The 22,920-nt window shown below is 42.8% G+C and overlaps 2 protein-coding genes across 5 annotated transcripts in view; both read left to right on the top strand.

The window, feature by feature from the left end:
* Positions 1-8,409, top strand: part of ilf3b (interleukin enhancer binding factor 3b) — a 28,438-nt gene extending 20,029 nt beyond the window's left edge. For all 4 annotated transcript variants that reach the window (XM_088603665.1, XM_088603664.1, XM_088603663.1 and 1 more), the window contains 4 exons: positions 916-963; positions 5,852-6,328; positions 6,990-7,097; positions 7,548-8,409. In XM_088603665.1, the coding sequence (XP_088459791.1) occupies positions 916-963; positions 5,852-6,328; positions 6,990-7,097; positions 7,548-7,678 (764 nt within the window). In that variant the 3' untranslated portion in view covers positions 7,679-8,409. The remainder of the gene's footprint in view (positions 1-915; positions 964-5,851; positions 6,329-6,989; positions 7,098-7,547) is intronic.
* A 3,297-nt stretch (positions 8,410-11,706) lies between these two features.
* LOC148650143 (beta-1,3-galactosyltransferase 2-like) lies at positions 11,707-18,309 on the top strand. Its single transcript, XM_088603661.1, has 2 exons — positions 11,707-12,422; positions 14,666-18,309. The coding sequence occupies exons 1-2, from the start codon at positions 12,368-12,370 to the stop codon at positions 15,730-15,732; spliced, it is 1,122 nt and encodes a 373-aa protein (XP_088459787.1). The 5' UTR covers positions 11,707-12,367; the 3' UTR covers positions 15,733-18,309.
* Positions 18,310-22,920: the final 4,611 nt, after the last annotated feature.

The following is a 22,920-nucleotide window of genomic DNA, read 5'->3' as shown; positions in this document are numbered from 1 at the left end:
TGGTTTTGGAGTATTTCACATTGAGCTGGGAATATGACCTAAAGAAACATTTTTCTGCACAAAGGATCGGAAAAAACAGCAGTGTAGACTTTCTAAATGGGTGTTATCCTTGATATAAAGGTTTTATTACCCGCAAATGAGATGTTGGGTTTGGATTGGGTGGGGGGGGGGCTGACTACAGCAAGGCTCAATTTTCTTTGCCGTCCCATTGTAATCATTGCACACCATGTTTTTACATTGGCCTGTGGGAACCTCTTCACTTGTCGATTGGCTTGCAGGAATGGAAGTGCTGTGTTCTCATGAATGTTCCTCAATGTTCACTGGAGTTAAAGGAGATTCCCCCCAAAACAAACATTGTTATGAAAGACATAACAGTCCACATAACATTCATCACAAATTCTCCACATATGGTCTTCAGCAAGGTCCGTCAGGAGAAATTGGCTTTCGTTGATGCATGACACTTCTTTGTATGCTCTCCTACTGCTTAAGAGATCCTCTGTCAGTTTAGTCTCTCCACTGTCACCATGTTACCACTGAACATGCTGATCATTTTCAACCGGATTTGATCATTCTCTGGCCTTCCTGTGCCTGGCCTGACTCTCCCCGCTAGTTGTTGAAAATAAAACATTTCATTCTCTAGCAAGTTTGTCATCCAAACAGACTGCCTTGAATGGTGCTAACAGCAACTAGGTGATAGGGTCTTGTGTTTTTGAATGTCTTTTTAACGATGAACCACATTGTTCCAATTTTACAATGGCTTCCTGATCCTGCTGAAATATCCTTGAAATGTGATCTTGTCATAATTGAAAACCACCTCAGAGTGTTAATTGATAAATTCACTGACACTTTGGGTTCAATCCAATTAAATCCAATTGGACTGGGAAACCCTAATCTGCTGTTTTATTCTTCCAACAGGAGGCTATGGAACCTATGGGTATGGATCAAATGCAAACTCTGGATACAGTAAGTACCCATTTTTTTAATGTGATTCTTTTAGCAGTGCTCAGATTTATTCTCAAAAGGTTGTTGCCTATATTATGCCCTTTGTTTAGGCATCCTTTATACATCTGACAGTTCTCAGAGGTTAGTGCTGTGAATTGACTTGCAGGTATTTAATTCTATGATTTCTAAGGCTCTCGGTGGCAGTACACACTCAGCACATACAGTGCCTTGCAAAAGTATTCAGACCTTCGACCAATTCTCTCGTTTTACTGAATTACAAATCCTACATTGAAATTTAGTTATTTGATATTTTTTTCAAAGCACTGAAGCTCCAAATGAATTATTTTAATGTGACATTGTTTTATGTTAGAAAATATTCTTAATTAAAATAAAAAACTGAAATATGCTGTTTACATAAGTATTCAATCCCCACATTTTAATATTTTGTAGAGCCACCTTTTGCAGCAATAACAGCTTTAAGTCTTTCAGGGTAAGTATGTACCAGCATTGCACAGTGTTCAGGAGTGATTTTGGCCAATTCCTCCAGGCAGATTTGCACCAGGTTGTTCCAGTTAGTTGGATGATGCTTGTGCTCTGCAATTTTCAAATAGTGCCACAGATTCTCAATTGTATTGAGATCAGGGCTTTGACTGGGCCATGCAGGACATTCACCTTTTTGTTCTTGAGCCACTCCAATTTTGCTTTGGCCTTGTGTTGGGGATCAGTGTCCTGCTGAAAGATGAACTTTCTCCCAAGCTTCAGTTTTTTACCAGGCAGAAACAGGTTCTCTTGCAGTATTTCCCTGTGTTTTGCCCCATTCGTTCTTCCTAATATTCTAACAAGATCCCCAGTCCCTGTTGATGAAGATGCTACCACCACCATACTTCACTATAGGTATGGTGTTTTTTGAGGTATGGGCAGTGTTAGATTTGCGCCACATATCGCTTTGAATTTTGGCTAAAAAGCTCTATCTTGGTCTCATCTGACCACAAAAACTTTTCCTACATCGCAACTGGGTATCTATCGTGCTTTTTGGCAAACTCTAGATGTGCTTTCACATGGTTCTTTTTGAGTAATGGCTTTTGTGCCACCCTCCCATACAGGCCAGTGTTATGAAGAGCTCTTCATATGGTTGACTTGTGCACCTTTACTCCGCTCTCAGCTATTGAACTCTGTAGCTCCTTCAAAGTGATAGTTAGCCTCTCTGTGGCTTCTCTCACAAGTTAATAATAATAATAAATAATAAACTTTATTTTATATAGCGCCTTTAAAGGTGGCTTCTCAAAGTGCTTTACAGGATGACAACAACAATAAATAGGAAGAATACACAAGATAAAAAACAACAACAATATACAGAGGAGACAGTGGATGGTGGTACTAAGAAAAGCAGGGGGGTGAAGAATGGAACCAGTTAAGTAAAGGCTTTTCTAAAGAAGAAGGTTTTGAGTCTGGATTTGAAGAAGTTTAGAGAAGGTGACTCTGATGTCCCTGGGGAGAGAGTTCCAGAGCTTGGGGGCGTAACAGGAGAAGGCCCTGTCACCCATACAATGTAGACGGGCTTGGGGGACAGTAAGGAGAGCAGAATTAGAAGAGTGAAGGTTGCGAGGTGGGGAGTAGGGCGATAATAGTTCAGGCAGGTACTGAGGTGCCAAGCTATGCAGAGCCTTGTAGGTGAGCATGAGGATTTTAAAGTCTACACGGAATTTGACTGGAAGCGAGTGCAAGGACTCCAGCATAGGAGTAATGTGATCACTTGCACTAGACCTAGTCAGGATTCTGGCTGCTGAATTTTGGACATACTGCAGTTTGTTCAGATTAGATTTAGATACCCCAGCGAATAGAGCATTACAGTAGTCAATTCGAGAGAACACAAATGTGTTGATCAGCTTTTCAGCCACAGTTCTGAGGGATGACCTTTTCTAGGCAGTGTCTGGGTTGTTGGATGTAGCTTCCACGTCCTGATAATTGGACCAACAGTTCGATGTTCAAGACTTGTTGCTTTGCTGACTGCCCCATCTTTCTTACACCTGAAGAAGGCTCCACAGCCGAAAGGTTGTTTTCTTTCTTCTCTTTTCAGCATGGAATAAAGCTATTGCTTGTTCCATTGAACCAACAGTGCCCACTGGGACACCCAAACATTTGGATATTGTTTTGTACCCTTTTCCTAATTTATGCATTGGTTTTACTTTATCGTTAACTTTGGAATGCTCTTTAGTCTTCATTTTTACAGCTCTCCTTCAGATTCACAGCCTGAATAATGATCCCTTAACTGTGGGGTTTTTATCCACAAAATGTGGCAGTTATTTTAATGATTCACAGGTAGAGGCCAATTGTAAGGCAATTTTGTCCTCGTTAGGGCAAGTGTTTTTCACCTGTGTAAACTCCGTTTCCACAACATGGATTGATTACTCATGCAAACAGCATGTTTCATTTGTTTTTATTTTTCTTAAGAATATTTTCTAACATAAAACAGTCACATTAAAATAATTCATTTTGAGTTTCAGTGCTAATAAATAGGAATAAAAATCTCAAAGAACTAAAATGAGAGAATTGGTCAAAGGTCTGAATCCTTTTGCAAAGCACTGTAGATTGTGCTATGTGGCCCTAGTGTCACGGAGTCCTGGATTTGAACCCAGGTCACGTCACTAGCTGACTGACTAGAAGTGCACATGGGCTGCTGGGATAGATTGGATAAACTAAGAATTTAAGCTTTTAAGCAAATGTTCCATTGCAACAATTAGGTATCCAAGTAGTTAGGCTTAGTTTCTTTTTTAATCATTGGAAGGTGCAATGTAAAATTCTGTTTTGTAAGTCTCCAAGTCTGTCTGGAGAATTTGCACTTATAAGTGTAAATATGGCCATGCAATGAATTTTTACAGTTTTGAAGGAACTTCCTATCTTGTGTCCCCAGGTCTGTAATAAATATTAACCTTGGCCTGGCTTCATGTGTGGCTCCATGTGTGAGACGCTCATGAGTGTGACAAGCAAATACGTCCAGTTTGGTTTGGGTTTTTTTTTTAAACAACTGCTTTTATTGTAGTCAAAGGCATTTGTTAGGTTTCCGGTAAAGTTTCAAGAGGTTTGAAAAGTGTAATTCTTTTAATACATAAAACCACAATTAAAATTGTTTTTTTTTACTGTTTTCAATTGGTACAAACATGTTGCATGAATTCTGGTTTTTAAGCATGTAGTTAATTATAGTGCATGGTTAACTGACATAAATGTCTTTTTTCGTAATTATTCACTTTCATCATGTTATTTACTGGTTCTGCTGAAAAGATTAGAAATTATTTGAACCTTCAAAGCTTTATTTTTTGGCTTGGGGATTTTAGTCTCCATCTTGAGAGACTCTGGAAGAAAAATCTGATCTGAGTGGTGAATGTTAATTTGAGAATCATTGTAAGAGGTCCAATTTAGCATTCTAAAGGACAGTCCCCTAGTCTGTCTTCCCTTTTAAAATTGCCCTTTTGTGACACTTTTACATTTCTCTGCTTTAAGCCACAGGACGCAATCCGTCACTTTTTTGATTCTCAATGGGAATTTCCTGAAAACCCCCTCCCCCCCAGCAGCTTGTTCTGAGGAAACGCCATCTTGAGGGTGACAGGAGCAGAGAAATCTAAAAATAAAATACTAAGATTGAGATGATAATGGCGAATGTGCCACTCTGAAAGAAAATCTAATTTTTTTTTCTCTGCTCTGTCTCACTCTGTAGGTGATTTTGTCTCAGACTGCTATGGCTACCACGATTTTGCATCATAGACGATCTAAATGTTTCACATTGTAAAGAAATCCAAGCATTTAAAATCCCTCCATCCAATATCAACTTCCAAAAGCCCCAAGGTTTAGAAGCCAATAGCCGAGCATCCAAGAGAACTCCCAACACCTCGACTTTTGCTGCTGCATCGTTTGTCAGGAACTGGACTTTCAAGAAAAAAAGATTAAAGACAGATCTTACCTGGATTAACAGCTTTAATCAAAAATGGATTCTGGTTGTAATGTAGAGGTGCTTTGATGGGGTGGGGGGGGGGGGTTGGGGAGGGGGGGAATGGAGAAAGGATTTGGATATAAAGGTGAATGCCCAGATTCCTGGATTCTAGATTTTGTACTACATAGCCAGGTCATGCATTGTTTCCATTTTTTATGACCAGTATTAACAGCAAGGTCCTTCAGCAGTTTTTAAAAAGTTGCAGATAGCTCACTACCTGGTCATTATGCATCCACTATGTGCAAGATGTTTTTTAAAGGATCTTTCATTTTACCGATAGGCTGATTTTTTTTTTTACCTGTGTATGTTGGGCCAATAGATCAAGGCTAGCCAATCAATAATGCTAGTTCAGGCTAAACTAGATGTAAGACATCCAATGGTTTTAATTCCAGAGTGGCTTTTTACGTTGAATAACGAGGCCATACACAATGATGTAGTAATAAGCTTGACTTTTCCATCGTAACAGTTTTAAAAGACAGTGACACTGCTGAATCTTGCACGATACTGTGATTTCCTTTTAAAACCAGTTGTTACTGTATGTAAGTAGTCATGTTGCTTTTTTTTACACAATAAATGTTTTGTCCTTCTACAAAGAGGGCAGTAAAAAGGAGTGTTTTGTTTGTGTGTCCTATTGGTAAATGATCAGACATCTGTACAAAATCTTATCCTGCCTGAATACTTGGCAGTGCTATCAGACACTTGGAAGTGAAAGGTTGTTCACCTGTCTCTTTATATATTCATCTCCACATACATGCACACACCTGTTAAGAGCAGTCCACAGCTGAACCTCATGTGATAGAGACATGTCATCCTCAGTTACATTGAATCAGATGTGTTTAATGTGTGTATCCTGGCAGGTGTCCAGCCCTGGCTGAGCCAGTGCTCTATCCCCTGCGAGCTATCAGCTGTTTTTCTCTGCTCCAGATAATTACTACAACAACAACGGTGGAGGCAGCGGCGCCGGTGGTCCGGGAGCAGGGGGAGCGGGGATGGGCTCCGGCACCAACGCCGGGGCAGGAGGGGGTGGAGGAGGCGGCGGCGGCAACTACGGTTCTTACTACCAGAACGACGGCATCTTTCCCAGCCAGCCGCAGAACCCCAAACCCCCCGGCAAAAAGCCACCCCACCACCCGGGCGGTGGCGGCGGCGGCGGCCCAGGCAAGCAGCCTTTCGGCGGGGGAGGAGGAGGGCCTGGCGCTGGGGCAGGAGGCTACCAGCCTCCCCCGCAAGGCCAGGTCTCCTATAACCAGTACAACCAGGGCTACAACCAGGGAGGCCCAGGCAAGAAGAGCTACAGCCATAACCAGAGTGGCGGGGGGGGCGCGGGGTATTCCAACTACAGCACCGCCTACCCCAGTCAGGTGACAGGGGGCGGCGGCAGCCAGGATTACAGCTACGAAGGTGAGTGCCGCCCGCTTCCAGGACTGGGCCGTGTGGAACGCTGAGAATTAACCGTGGTCTGGTTAGATTATTCTCCCAAAAGCTTAACTTCATGACGGATGTGCGGTTAAAAGCATTGTGGAAATGTCCAGTTCCGCAGATCTCGCAGCTCTTGGAAGCTGATTTCATAGACTGCTCATTTCTCCTGACTTGGTTTCTTGGCTTTTTTGTCACCTGCTTCTTGTGTCCCACCAGTAAATCCGTTGAGGGGGCCGAAAGGTGTCTATATCACATCCAGTTGACTCATTTTTAACAACCAGCTGAATTGACTACATTTCATTGAAAAAGAAGGAAAATCAGAAATTGCAGTCTCCAAGTACAAGGGCTGCAGATTCCTGGTTTACATCATTGTGATAATTGTAGAAATAGAGCAATCCCAATTTAGATAGTGAAGTTATTTCTAGTTTGTTTTAGTCTTTTTATGATAAGACATGGCAAGTTCTAACAGTTCTTTGAAACAGTGGTGAGTGCAGATGTTTTACTTACAAACACTATCCTAAAGATACTGGCCTTTTTGATAATACTTTTTTCTCCTCTAAACAGATGTTGCTGTGCACAGCTGTTTATCTAACCTTGTTTTTCCCAGATGATGTCAGTGCTGATACTTTTTTTTTCTTCTTAGGTTATGGTAGTAACAACTCCTACGGGTCTGGAAGTGGCACATACGCCCCGAGTTCACAGGGGGGCTATGGGGGTGGAACAGGAGCTCCGGGCGCTAGCAACTACCAGGGTAAGAATATGAACTTGGGAGGCCTTTATATCTGAGGACTTGCCGATTCAAACCGATAAGATGGAAGCAGGTACTGGCTACTTGCACGGATACAGCTGTGTTACAGCGGGGAAAATGAAGAGGGTTGGGCTGCAGTTGAATTAAGAGTTATTTTACATGCATTTTGTTTGGCTGGGGAAACTTGTGTATAACATGACTTTAGTAGGCTCTCCTGAGCAACGGTCTCACCCACCCAACGTCTGATGACTGCACCACCTCCCACAGCTTACCAACAACAAACTTGCAAGTCCATGGAAGTGGAGTCCCATTTTAGAGTTTTAAAGGGCTTAAGTTCTGAAAAAGTAATAGGCATTTGACATATATGTAGAAGAAATGGGCAAGGTCAGACAATCATCTTCCCAGAGCCCAGTTAACGTCACCCATCAACCCTGGTTTTCTCTCCCCCTTAAGGTTACAACAGCCAGTCAAACTACAGCACACAAGGAGGCGGTGGCCAGAGTTATGGGGGCAACCAGACTTCCTACCAGAACCAAGGAGGCTACGGGCGAGGGGATCACACCATGAGCTATCAGTACAGATAGACTGAACCCCGTTCCCTTTCCGTGTACCCAGCCTTTTCCAAAGGAGCAACATCTCGCGCATTTGTTTTTTTTTAATGCTTCATTGTCCCTGCATCGGGTTTTTTTTACACAACGGCTTAGCGGAAAACTGGACTTCTGGCATCATCCTCTTGAAATTCAAGTTGGCTTTTTATTTTTGGTTCAGAGTATTTGAAGCTGTGTGAAGTTGTATGTAGCCACATTTTATATTATTGGATCTTAGGATATTTTTTTTGTTCTTTTAAATAAAGACCAAAACAAAATAACCCTGCCAGTTTCGTACCACATCTCAGAAGTACTTGAGTTTATGTTCTGTGATGGGGATCCTGGTTTTGTTTTTTCACAGTTTACTTTGACATAACTTTAACGGCCATCTGACACAGACCTGATGTTGCAGTCAGTCAGATCATTTCACTGATGTTTTTGGAGTCCACATCATCTGCTGAACAGACTTGATTGTGACAAGAGGAGACCTACACAGGTTCTGAAGAACCAACTGCATTGGACTGTACAAAATCTACACCTTCTCAAACAGTTTGTAAAAAGAAAAACAATGATTTTTTTGTTCCTTGTACTTAAGCTTTTTTATGTGTAAAATGTGTTTTAGTTTTAACCATAGTTTTTTTTTTTCTTTTTGTATCTTTAATTTCAAACATTTCAACCAGTCTTTACTGGTGAATGTAGATGACTGGAATAAAAAAAATAAACCTCAATGACAGTCTTGTTAGGTTTCAAAGAAACAAAGTTGACACTTGGACTGTCATGCGGCACTTACCTTCAAGGCTTCTTGTGTTAATGATTGGCACAAAAACTTTGATTGTTTGGTATCTTTGTAATTTAAGATGAATATCAACAGATTTCATAGGATTTTTCAGTGCGTTTTCTGGAGACATCCAACTCATTGTTCATGTATATAAAATGGCTTAACATGTAAATATTTGTATAAAAGCAACAGAACAATTGAAACTGGTTTCCAATTATGAAACAATATCCTGTAAGAGTTCATAATTTTAGCTGATTTATTAATACTGCAGGGATACAAGGAGTCACAGACCAGTGAAGGTTTAAGATTAGTTTAATTTGTGACGAAAACGGCCATTTCCAGCAAACACTGAAGGAGACGCACACAAGGTGGTGTATTTCCCACAGTGTCCTGAATTACAGCAGTGTTTCTGAGGGTATCATATTCCACGTACAGCCATGGTCACCCTACATTATTACCGTTAGTGGGTGTTTATAAGTAATCATTCTTTTCCTACTACTGTTATCTGCACCTTTCAAGCTATTCCTGAGATGTTGCATACAACAGCTGGTGTCTGTTTAAAATGAACTCTGATTAGTTCAGGAGTAATGACCCCAAGCTAAACTCATATTTCTACAATACCAGTGGAACGTCATAAAAAAAAAAACTTTCTGGCTCTGTTTCCACCTGAAATTTTCTTGACAACCTCCTTTGCTAGGTGATAAAATAGTTTTCAGGTGATGACTTCTTGTGGATCTCTTTAGAACAGGTGCCTGGGACAAACTAGCTCATGATCCTGGATTGGCAGATTATTAAACAGTTTAGGAGATGATGTGACGGTTCTTTAAGAGCTGATTGCATAGAAGTACTGCTGTAGAGCAGATTAGAAGGAGTTAATACTTGTGGTCCTGAACTCCCACACACCTGCTGGTTTCTATTCCAGCTGAGTTTAAATACTTAAATGAATCCCTAATCAAGAACTATGACCAGGGTTTTATGTGCATGGTTGAACATGTCTGATAGACTGATCTGCCCCTTGTTTACAGTTCCTGGATTTGGTGCTGATAGGTGTCCTGGTGGCATGCATGTGTGTGTAAGTGCCTGTAATCAACTTCTGTCAATCTTTGTCCAGCTCGGGCTCTTTTAGTTCTTTAGTCATTATTTTGGAACCCTTAGGAAAATTAGAAAGCACAATAAAGTATTGCTGATGCAATGAAGCATCTATGAGTACCAGTAGCTGTGAGCAAGCTTACTTTAAGGAACAAGTAATAGGTTTTTTCCATGCTGAAAAGAGAAGAAAGAAAACAACATTTCAGCTGTGGAGCCTTCTTCAGGTGTGAGCCTTCTTCTCGCACCTAAAGAAGGCTCCACGGCCGAATCATTGTTTTCTTCTCTTTTCAGCATGGAATAAACCTATTACTTGTTCCTTTGCAGCCTATGCATGCTGACCAGCAACCCACCAGAACTACTAAAGCTTACTTTAATACACCGACAGCCACCCAAAGATTAAAAGCCTATAAATCAACAACAATCTGAATCTCTTGACTAGGTGGAGACGGAACGTCCCAAGTCCAGGTTACTACTGTTCCTCGCTTAAACTGTGAGAACGCAAGAGTGTGCGTCTTAGATTGTTAAACTCAACATTGTTTTGAGTTATCCAGAAACTGAGGAATTAAGTGGTGGTTCTAAGGAAATTTCCCCTGTTGTTACTTGAAAGGAGCCCTGTGGAAACATCTTTGTCAGTTTGTATTTTATATTTTTGGAGTTATTTGGTGGGTTGAAATAAATTGGGACAATGTGTTCAGATAGTAGGGTAAGGCTAGTAGGTTAAGAGCCTATCCCGGAAAGCAACAAGGGCGAGGCAGGATAAACTCTGGATGGGATGCCAGTCCATCACAGGACAGATAGACACAGACATGCACCAGGACCAATTTTCCCAAAAGCCAATAACCTGCCACTATGTACTTGGATTGTGGAAGGAAACCACTTGGAGGAAAGCCATGGAACTGTGGAGAGCATACAAACTCCACACCAATAGCACCCTTTCCAGTGAGGCAGCAAAGCGAACCACTAATATACAAATATTCAGACAAAGTACATGGAAATTGTCATTTTTGCTATGTACTGATAATGTCTCTATTTCACCTCAAAATGTTAATATGAGGCAGAAGTATAGAATGTCACTGGTTGTTTCTGGGTATTATTCCGTACGCACGTTTAGCCGTGGTGAAACAATGTCAGTACAGTACACACCGCAAGTTTCTGCTCTGTTGCAAAAATATAGGCAAATCCCTGGAGCTGAAAAGGAAGAAAGAAAACGGAAACATTAACATTAGGGTTCAGCTAGCATTTCAGAATGTGACTGGTTTTTTACCAGTTCCGTCTGGATTGAGGTGGCTGTCCCTGGTGCTGCCGAACCCTTACTCGGTTTTCACTGGAGCGCTATTTACCCTGGCATAGGGAAGTATTTTCGTTAGACATTAGTGCTTAAAAGAAGAGGTGGGCAATTTCGGTCCCGGAAAAGTGCAGTCCAAGAGGCTTTCATTCATTCAACATTATTGGTCACTCGTGTAGCTCTCGAGGACAGCAGCTGGCCATTCCTGACTTAATTTAGTAATTGTAAGAATGAACTTGTTGTTAACTTGTTGGCGTTTTCGGGGGCTTTACAAATTGAAAGACTGGACTGTGACCGTGGCTCTCAAGGATCAGGGCTGACCACCCCCTGATTTCGAACCATGACAGACGGCTTGACTTGGACATGTCCCGCATGTCAGCATTCCTGTTGGCGTCCCTGAAGGAAAAGTAACTTCTGTTTCGGATTTCCTTGCTGTAGAAAATCTTTTTATTTTAATCAGAAGAATAAAACATTATTTGTATGACCCTAATACGAAGCTCCATGAGGTTGCCCCCCTTACAAACAGCACAATCAATGTCCTACGTTTTAGTTTCCAAGATAATAGTGTAAGCGTATGCTGTATGACCTAAGCCTAGGTTATGTTATTGTTGTTTTATTCAGTTAAACAGTTTAACAGAGATTAAATATTGTAACGAGTTCGAGGGTTTTCTTCCCTTGCCGCTCCCGTCCTGGTTCGTCCCAAGCCGGGTCTCCGGCGTCGCTCAATACGTGGACAGCATCCCTGTGTGCCACCACCGCCCTGCAACCGGCTGCAATGTCGGCCGTTCGTTTTAAAATTGTAACCTTACCTTTTCAGTAGCGTTTTTTTTTAATTAGGGAGTGGCGTCATTCCGCTCATCAAATCGGAAACGGCACGAATTACACATTCCCCAAATACTACATGCGATTTAAACATTGTATTGCCAAATTTTGGGGGGGATTGTTACCGCGTGTTTATGGAAAGTGTCCAAGTTGCGTCTAATATTGTGTCCAATATGTCTGAGTTCGCTCTCTGGTGTTCCCGTAGGAAGTCTGTAGCCCTCTTCTATTGTTAATCGCAAAAACTGAATTCGCAACTTTCTGTACTGGGTGGACACCAGTGATAGGAAAACACGCCGGAGTTCAAGTCCGAGAATTGAACGTTTATTTGCTGTGTAGGAGGTCCGTCAAAATACACTCATTTCCCTCGAACGTTTTAACTTTGCGGGATCTTATCTCGCGTAAAGATTATGAAGGTCGGGTTTTTTTATCACAAGTGGCTCCTTGTGTTAGAGGGTTGCTGTCACTCACTTCAAAAGTGAAGGTTCAAATATTAGTAACTGGTAATAATACCACCCCCTCAATAGAAGAAATGTGAGATCGCGTGTGGCCGCATATTTTTTTCCCCACGAGAAAGAAACGACAAACTACAAACATTTGTTTCTAAAACAACCAGCAGCGTGGCAGTGACCGCTGCATCATCATAAGACTTTGCTTTGCTGCTGAATGAAAAGAAAGCCAAAAAAACTTCAGTACAACCTGTAACTCTAACTGGATGAAAAAGAGCCAAGAGCTTGTGAAATCGACCTATTTCACTTCATTTCGCCAAGGTAAGTGTTGTAGCAGAACATGGGAAGCTCCTTTCCAAAAGAGACAGGAGTAAGAACTATACGGTAGTTCCCAGAATCCGTCGTATTTAATTGCACGTTTTTCCAAATTTCTGGTTGGCTGTCTAAACCGCCGCACAATTTTCCTTGAATAGTAAAGGTTTTTAGTAACAAAGTTTTTGAAAATCTGGTCGCAAGCCTTTTTTCTGAACTTCTCAAACCCCTGGTTAACACGTTTAGTTTGGCAAGGTTTGTTACCAGTTTGAAGGATACAAGGGTACAAAAATAATACTTAGATAAATCGGAAATTATTTGCTATTTTACGATTCATTTCGGCGTTAGGAAAGTGCTTTCAATCCATAAAGCATTGCTTAGGCGCAGATACTGTCTGAGTGTCAGCTAATATTGTTAACTTGTAACCTGTTTCACACAAGGGGTAAAAACAAGTCCTCACGTCGCCAGTCTACTGCAGGTTTTAACACCGTTATTAACACTCCAAACTTTGTATCGTCGCACAGCTTTGATGTTTTTGATAAATTTGAACAAAAACGTGTATCTCGAGACTTAGCCTGGCGCACTTCCAAAAAGAAAACGTTTTTTCCTCTAGACATATTCTAGTTTTGTTTCTGCCACACGGTTAAAAGTCTTGAAAACAGCTTTGCAGCTGTCGCTCTCTTCGTTGTACATAAACGTTTAGTTCCAAGAAACGTTGCCACGTTGAAAATCTAGTATTAGGCGGTTTGTGAACTAATTTAAGTGGACCCACCGCTCGGGATATTTGTGAAGCGCGTGATTTGTCTTATGAACCTCTAGTTACTAAATAGTAATAAATCAAAAATTTATAAACAAGACACAACACAAAACGTTACGAAACATCCGCCAGTTAAACCAGTACTGTATAGTGTAACGGATATAGCCTCCATTGCTTGTGATAGCCGGCTCACCAGCGCGGTGACGTCAACGCCCTTTCCTGTGAATAGCAGGGACCGCAGCCGTCGGTCTGAGGGGAGATTTCCCTTTAACTCAAGAGGCGAGGCTGGGTTACTGTTGAGTGACGCTAAAGCCCGGGTTCGAGTCCCCGACAGTGGGGGGCCGACTTGATGTGGCAGCGGCAAGGGTGCCCACGTGAACCCCGAAGTGTTACAATATACAGGTCAATGTAGTCTTGGAAGCCAGACATCCCACAGACCCAAAAACCCACAATGTAACAGTAAACATTGTGCAATGCCTAGCACAAGCTTTGAGGGAAGAGAAATGTGATGGTATTTCTTCTTGTTTGTCTTACACCTGAAAACCCCTTTTGATCATCCGTGCTACACCTGTTGCTAGGCACACACCTCAAATGAAACTCCCGTTTTGAAATGGTTTGACCCACTCCTGGGCAGTTAATAATATTATCGCTTATGATAGTCACAGGCAGCATGGTACCACAGTGGTTAGCATTGCTGCCTTGTTTTCAATTCCTGGGATACTGTCTGTGTGAAGTTTGCATGTTCTCTGTGTTCGTGTGGCATTCAGCCCATAGTTGAAAGACATGCTGGTAGGTTAATTGGCTAGTTGTGGTGTATGTCTGTGCCTGCCTGTCCTATGATGGACTGGTGTCCTGTTAAAGGTGTACCCTGCCTTGTGCCTGTTGCTTGCCAGGATAGGCTTAATTCTACCCTGAGCTAGGGTATCAAATTTAACACACCTGGGGTTATCAACGGTGTCGTGGGATTTTTTAATGACTGAAATTTTTTTAATTACATGCTGGGATAGAGTTGCTGGCTTTTAATGCAGCTGGGCTCTTTACTTCAATGAATCTTGAACTGAACCAATAAACTGCTTGGTTACAACCTTTACAAGGTTTTTCTACTTGGAGAATAGAAATGTTCAGTTGCATAAGAAGTGCAGTAGTTAAAAGGCGACCTCCTACATGTTAAGGAACTGAATGCAAGTGACAAGTTCAAGTTAAACCAGTTATTAGGTGTATTAGGGGCTCAATTATTGAAGTGAGTGCTCAGGTGGAACTAAAGCCAGTTGGAGTGGGGGTCCACAGGGCCAGGACTGGGGAACCCCTGAGATATGGTATTGGTGTGGAAATTCAGGTCTAGAGGAATGAGCACCACCTACTGGAGCCACAACCTGCACACCCACAGAAGAACACCGTTCCACCTGGACATACTGCCTAATTTTGTTTTTTAACATAAATAATGATATGCACACTGGCTTGATCTTTATTTTTTTAATTTCCACTTTCCCTGCAGCGTATGATCCCGTTCCTGCTCTGCGGGCTTCAACAGCTGCTGTCAGACAGGAAGTCTTCTTCAGCAGGAAGATGGTCGTCTTGAGGAATTGGTCCCTCAAGAGCACTGCCGTCTTCTTTTTCTCCGTCATGGCCATCTCCTTTTGTGTGTCCTTGACAAGGAGGATAATGGAGATGCTGAGAACTAAACTCACTTCCCTGGAAGACTATAACATTGCTTACCCCGCCGTGTACAGGTACATCCTCAACGAGCCGGACAAGTGCCGGGAGATGTCCCCCTTCCTGATCCTCATGATCCCAGTGGCTCCAGCCGATCGCGCGGCCAGAGACGCCATCCGGAAGACCTGGGGCCGAGAGGGCCTGATCCCAGGGGTGATCATCTGGCGGATCTTCTACGTGGGGCTTCCCCAGGGTGACCAGGCCCTCCGGATCCAGGTGGCACTGGAGAAGGAGAGCCGAGAGCACCGGGACATTGTCCAGAAGGACTTCCTGGACAGCTACCGCAACCTGACCATCAAGACCATGATGATCCTGGACTGGCTGGCCTCCTACTGCCCGGGGGCTTCCTACGTCATGAAGATCGACACGGACATGTTCCTCAACGTGGACTACCTGGTCAACAAGGTCCTGGACCCTCGGAGAGTCCCTCCCAAGCAGGACTTCATCACTGGGAGAATCATAAACTATGGAATTATCCGCAGAGATCCAGGCTCCAAGTGGTACATGCCCCTCGCTCTATACCCAGGCTGTTTCTATCCCCAGTATGTCTCAGGGGTAAGCTATGTGTTCTCAACAGACCTTGTGCCCAAGATCTTGCAGGCATCCCAGTCCGTGAGGCCCATCTTCCTGGAGGATGTGTATGTGGGCATGTGCTTGCAGCAGCTGGGCATCCACCCTACCTACCCCCCAGACTCCAGCTCCTTCTCTCCCTTCCCCACTGCCTACAACCGCTGCCGCTTCCTGGGCTATGTCTCTGCTACCCTGGCCCAGCCAGAGCAGCTGCTTCAAATATGGCAAGACTTCCAAAGGGCTAAGTTCACCTGTTATGAATGGCAGCAGGGACATTAAGCCGCTAGTATACCATGTGGGTCAATGTGGAATGCTGGTTGGTCATGAAATTGGATGCTTTTGCTTCTGGGTAGTATTTGACAGAAGTGGAAACGCAATGCTGTTGCAGAATTGTGCCCAGATCGGGGTGGCCCACAGATGGTAGCAGAATAAGGAGGGTAAAATGTCCAGGATGGACGAATTTTTTTACCAGGAATAGTGTCCAAGCTTTGAAACTGTGTCACAGAAATATACCTATCAAGGAAGCCACAAGAGAGAGTTCTCACCTGATAAGGTCTTTATTTCGATATTGCAATATTGGGAGCCCTGCTGTCACTCTGCAGAGTGCATCAGAGACTCAACTTGCTACAGGCAGTACAGGCTTTTTATAAAGATTTTGTATGCAGTGGAAAAATATAGCACTTAGTCCCTTTTCTAATACTCTTTCCTTAGAACAAGAAAGATTACAACATAGAAACGATAGAAGAAGCGCCACTACATATTCTGCAAAGTTTAGCAATTGCACTCGGCTAATTTGGTCATCTAGACAGTATGTCTTGTCTTGACAAACTGTCTTCTGACAACCTGCATGCAGCACAGCAGTTACATCATTGTCATATATTTTTCTAAAGCTCTTTAACATTTTAAGAATCAATTTACCCATTAGATTTCCATTTCAATTCCCTCCTTTTTATTCTTAAAATGTTTAAAAGCTAGATCCTTCATATGGATTCCCAGGAGGTTCCCATGCTTCGGAATCTTGTGTTCTTAACAAAATATACTGATGCGTAAACATATTCATTACCATATTACGAAGCACTGGAATAATACATGTCATACAGCAACATAATAACAGGAAGACAAGTATCACAGCTACTATAACCAGTGTTAGTAACTTAAAGAAATACATTCCCCATGGTCCAAACAGTGACTCTAACCAGGAGAAGAAAGTGGTCTCCTTATTCACTCATTAGTTCTTACAGTACAGGTAAATCCCTGTGGGCTGGAGCCCAGCATAATCTTAGGGGGTTTACAAGACAGGTCAACAGCTGGGTAATAACTCTTAGAAAAATCTACACAATGTCCCCCTGCCTCAGCTGTGTCGTTTTGCAGAACAATTCTAGCTGAAGTTGTAAATTTCTCTTTGTTCCGTTCCTGCAAAACATCTTATTATGAACAAACAAACCACAATAAACATTTGCATCTAGGGGAATCACTCCCAAGGGTAACCTCCCTTAAAACTATATTGTTCTACCAATCAGGTTCTGCCACTAGATAAGAGATGTAGAAACCTTTCCCATGAAATCATTTTTTGACCTTCATGATCCCTTCAGGGTGTACAATTAGCACAGAAGCAGCAGCTTTAGTCCACATTTAGTCAGTTGCACTTGATAAGGTCCCTCCCCAGTGGGGTTGCAACATCTGGCAGGGTATATCTTCCTCACCCACACCCATTCGTCAGGTATCAGGTCGCGTCTTCTCTCTACTGGAGGTCTCCAAGTGTCCAGCACCTGTTCACCAGCCCCGTGCACCACTTCAATTAACAACCTACAATACTACAATAGAGAATTAGCAAATTCAACAATCCATTAGCCAGATTTGGCCCTCCAGGAAGTTTAATTGGTTGGCCCGTGATGATATCAAACAGGCTCTGTTACACAGTTCTGTTTGATCCAGCCCGCAGGCTACACAGGACAGCAGGCAGAACATCTACCCACGGCATTCCTTCAGTCTGATGTCTAGTCGATCTTTCAGAGTTCTGTTCCTGTTCCAGCAGACTGAGGGTGATGGGTGCAATGAAGGTCCCATCTCACCCCGAACAACGCAGCCACAGCCTGACACACCTTCCCTGTGAAGTGTGTCCCTTGATCAAAATTCAAGCGGAAGGGCAGTGCCCACCAAGGGCTTATCTCTGTTATCAAGGCTCCACGCCCTGTGGAGAGTGAGTAACATGGGGGTGTTCAAAGGAATCGAGGTCCTAGTCAAGGCAGCAGGTATCCTTGCCCTGATCATCACTTGAGAAAACTATTACCTCAGAGCTCTGTGGAGAGAAGGGAGGGAGGAAGCAGAAAATCTGTGGGAAACAGACAGCATAGGACAATATCTCAAGAAGCTGTGAAAAACATTATCATGTTTAAGTAAAGAATGTGCTTTGCACCAAAACAGGAGAAATTGTTGCTATGTAACTATTATCACTTCAAACCGTAATGAGATGTAATCTTATATACTGTTTTAAGTATGTATATTAATGTAAAGCTTTCTATTTTGTGATTCCCTGTATTTTTGTGAAAAGAAAATAAAGTTCTTAAAAATCGAAAAAAAAAATCTCTGTCATCAAGTGTTGGGTAGACACAGAGGCAGTGGCAGCAACCCACTGGGAAAACAGATTATAAGAGCCCAGGTTTCCCTTTACAATTGTCAATCTTACAAAGATCCTTCATAGTTATGGGCCCCTAATTATCATATATAAATCATGTACAAGTTCCCTTTTGAGGTACCGCCACATTTTGAGAGCTCTGATTATTTCACATATTTACTAAGAAACTGCCTATATTATTTAAATAGCAGAGGTTTAGTGATCCAAAAACATTTGTCTCCTACACAAATTTTAATAAGTTCCTTATAAGTAATACATGTGGTTCAAAAAATAATTCCGCAGTTTCCTTCTTTATTTTCTATATACTCACACTTATGTTCTTCTGTGCATATGCAAAAATCTATTGAAACCACTTAACCTACCAGTTTATTGGTGGACTGTGGGAGGAAACTGGAGCACCTGGTGGAAACCCATGCAAACACATAATGAAGCCATTTGTGCTATCCTGTGAGCAGACAACAGCAGCACCAACACGTGTTGTGCTATAGGAATATGCATTACTAACCACTAAACCAATCGTCTGTGACCACGTTAAAGATAATGACTTTTCCTATTCCACTTGCCTCTCGTTTGGCATCTCTTCTCTCCCTATGGTACACGAAGAACAACCTTCCTAAAGTGAAAAGGAGCGTTGTAGAAACTGGGAGCTCATGGTAAATCTTGTAGCGTGAATAACAGGCCAACTTCATACTGAGTTGAGGAACAAGATGGACTTGAAATCATGTTTTGTTTATTTGCGTAAGAAAATATCACCTGTGAAATAATTCACAAATTCGAAACCCACCACTCTATCGAATTTATCACAGCTGGTCAATTGCAGTTTTACACAACAGAACAACCACTTGTTATAATCGAATCAAGGGCCACAAAAGAGCCAGCATTTTGGTCTGTGTTCGGACAGCTCCAGAAACTCGTCACTTTCACATCCTGATATCGCTCTTGTAGAATAGCGGCACAAAACGAATCCATCTCATTTCCATATCACTTGCTTAAGGTGGGGGCAGTGTTCTTTGTCCTCTGTCCTCAGGCTTGCTTTGCTTATCAATTCCAGTCATGCTCAAACATACCAAGGGGTGGCTTTACATACTGGAAAAAAACAGCCTTTCATACAGATGCCTTTGAGTTGATAATTCAGTTAATCATTTATTAGTTAACCAGCAGCTTTATTTCCCTCCAATGGGTAATTGCCACTCAACTAAAGCTAAGAATGTGTGAGCCTGGCTGGTACCTGGATGGGAGACCACCTGGGAAAGATAAGGCTGCTGGAAGAGGTGTTAGTGGGATCAGTGGGGAGAGCTCGCCTGTGTCCTGTGTGGGTCCTAATGCCCCTATATGGTGATGGGGACACTATACTGTAAAAATAATAATGATAATTCCTTACACTTATGTAGCTCTTTTCTGGACACTACACTCAAAGCGTTTTACAGGTAATTGGGACTCCCCTCCACCACCAGCCGTGTGCAGCCCCACCTGGATGATATACCAGAACGCTCACCACACATCAGAATTGATGGTGCTGAAGAGTCCCACAAATCGTCTAGACTCACCGGTTCTCCAGAACAAGTGCCGGGGACGCCTAACACCGAATATCTTTTCAAGAAGGTAATCTAAAGTAGCCAGTAGAAGTTTTTCTACTCGCGTCAGAAGTCCGACTGTAGCTCCAGTTAGGCATCCATTGAAATCGATGCTGCAGTGTACAACGGCATCGCGGTCAGCCGTCAGGCTTCGCGTCAAGTCTGTCGTTATGCGTCTGAGCGGGTGTAGTGGAGCGTAAAACGTAAATGCGAGTTATAGTAAAGTAAAACAAGAACTTCAAAGATGAACGACTCAAAACTCGTCGAGGTGGAGAAGTGCAAAGCGCTTAACGACACCGGCGCTCATTAATACTACAGCATGAACACAACAACAAAAAGATATGAAGTTTCTATGTCGCTATCTGCTGCAGGTGCGCAGTGTGAGTGTTCCGTACACTGTTTGCCAATAGTTTAGCGGAATTAAAATATAATCATTTAAACGACGTATGTTGTATAGTTATTGAACGTTTGTTTACACGGTTTCGGCGGTATCCGTGGTCTATTACTGACAGAAAAAAAATAGCGAAGACCCTGCTATTTGATAGGAGCCGAAGACGTTTCGGAGAGGCAGCTAGTGCAGCCTAGATCACCAGCTGTGTACAAAGCTATAGGCGAGAGCAGCACACACGTATCGGGAGAACTGTGGATTCGGCTTTAGGGGTTAAATCGAAGTCTCAAGCAGGTAGAGATCATTTGGTTCAGACGACGTAATAATTTAACTGGAAGGAAAATGGGGAAAGATTCCAGCCCTCCCACTTAAGGTCAGAATAACACTGGAAAAGAACACCATTCAGATTCGAGTCTGTCCAATCCTGCTCCCGGAGGACCACCGCATATGCAGCCAGGATTTCTAGGTCTCTGTAAAGCAAATAGCACTTGAAGACTCGGGGGGAAACAGGGGAATTGTATAACCGTAAAGCGGATATAGGTCATTAACAACGGAAGCACAACAATGAAAATCTGCAGACGAACCCGTCTTCCTAGCTGCCGGAGTTTGGGAAACCAGGGCGGAAGAATCGTGTTTTGCGTGTAGTAGCAAATTACTTTGTGTGTCCAACAGGGGTCAGGGTAAGAGAGTATGTGTTTCACCACGCACTCCTTAAGCGAGATTTCGGGTGTGAATTTACGCGAGTTCCCATTAATAAAAACTTTGTCGAGTTCCCCAGAAAATGAAAATGGGACTTAAAAGTCTCTTAATGAATACAATGTGGGACCTCAGCAGTTTACAGCTGGTAGCCCACTGGTCAGCAGATGGGAGCCTGACCAGTACCTGGATGGGAGACAAAAAAGGTTGCTGCTGGAAGAGATATTAGAGGGGCCATTAGGGGGCGCTCACCCTGTAGCCTGTTTGAGTCTGAAAAGAGTAGTGGTGTAACCCTGTTGTCCTGGCCAAAATTCCCATTGGCCTTTACCAATCATGGCCTCCTAATAGTCCCCATCTATAGATTAATCACTCTGTTCTTTTCCCCACAAATGGCTGTTGTGTGATGAGTGTACTGATGCACTATGGCTGCCGTCACATCATCCAGGTGAGGCTGCACATTGGTGGTAGTGGAGGGGAGTCCCCATTACCTGTAAAGCGCTTGGAGTGGAGTGTCCAGAAAAGTGCTATATAAGTGTAAGGAATTATTCATTATTATTATTATTACAATGATGTGGGAACATATTTCTATGGAATTCATATAAACTGTAGGTGGATTTCAATACCCAAACAGAGCAATGTTATAAGAGCAAAAATACATGTATGTAGATTCGTATTTTAATTATTAAACATGATGCAAGAGCATTCCTGTCTATTCAATTAATTTCCGTGGTATTTCGTTCATTTAATTTTTTCCTTATTAAATTGGTTTAGTTTTATATTGTAACGAATATGCCCCTGCTTGTAACAGGGAATTTGGCTGCCCGGGTTGAGGAAGGTCTTCTTTAGCTCAGCGATAGATAGATAAGACTTTATTAATCCCGTAGGGAAATTGATGTGTTACAGCAGTCCAGCCCAGGACAAGCAAAAACAGACATCAGAATAGTTATAAAACAAAAGACAACAAAATAAATAAAAATAAATAAAAAATAAATACATAGGTGTGGGCAAAATGTGATGATCATAGTCACTTTAAAAACAATAAAATATGTGCAAAATGTGCATAGGTTTATACAGACTGATTGTCCAAAAAGTACAATGGAGTAAACATGCTGTCCGTAGAGGAGCAAATGAAGGGCTAACAGTCCTAGTCTAGGGCAGCGTTATACACCCTGACAGCCGCCGGGAGGAAAGACCTGCGGAAACGTTCCCTTGAACACTGTAGCTGGAGCAGTCTATTGCTAAATGTGCTCCGCTGCCCAGTAACAGTCCCATGAAGCGGATGAGAGGCGTTGTTCATGATGGCTGTGAGCTTGGTCAGCATCCTCCTCTCAGCCACCACCTCCATGGAGTCAAGGCTCATCCCCAACACAGAGCCAGCCTTCTTGATAAGTTTATTGAGCCTATTTGCATCTTTTGTCATGATGCTGCTGCCCCAGCACACAACAGCGTAAAAAATGGCCGCCGCCACCACTGATTCATAAAAAATGTGTAGCAGTGTTCCACACACACCAAAGGACTTGAGCCTCCTAAGAAAATAGAGTTGGCTCTGACCTTTCTTGTACAGGGTGTCAGTGTTACCAGACCACTCCAGCTTATCATCCAGGTGTACCCCTAAGTACTGGTAGGACTGTACGCCCTCTATATCCTCACCCTGGATGGAAACAGGGTTCAGCGGACACTTATTCCTTCAAAAGTCCAAGTCATTTATTTTGTCTTGCTGGTGTTAAGCTGGAGATGGTTAAGATGACACCACTCCACAAAGTTGGTAATCAAGCTCCTATATTCCTCCTCCCTCCCCTCTCTAATACACCCCACAATTGCAGAGTCATCCGAAAACTTCTGCAGATGACATGTCTCAGAGTTGTACCTGAAGTCAGAGGTGTAAAAGGTGAACAGGAATGGAGCAAGGACAGTCCCCTGTGGAGCCCCAGTACTGCTAACAACCTGTTCGGACACACAGCTCTGTAGCTGTACATACTGTGGCCTGCAGGTCAGTTAGTCTATAATCCAGGACACCAGGGGAGTGTCCACCTGCGCCGCCCTTATCTTATCTCTCAGTAATGGCGGATGGATGGTGTTAAAGGCACTGGAGAAGTCAAAGAACATAACTCTCACAATGCTCCCCATCTTTTCCAGGTGAGATTTAGCTCTGTGTAGCAGATAGATGACTGCAT

The sequence above is a fragment of the Lepisosteus platostomus genome, chromosome 13 (genome assembly GCF_059453375.1).
Source record: "Lepisosteus platostomus isolate fLepPlt1 chromosome 13, fLepPlt1.hap1, whole genome shotgun sequence".
Lineage (NCBI taxonomy): Eukaryota > Metazoa > Chordata > Actinopteri > Semionotiformes > Lepisosteidae > Lepisosteus > Lepisosteus platostomus.
This window is presented reverse-complemented; position numbering and strand designations above follow the sequence as displayed.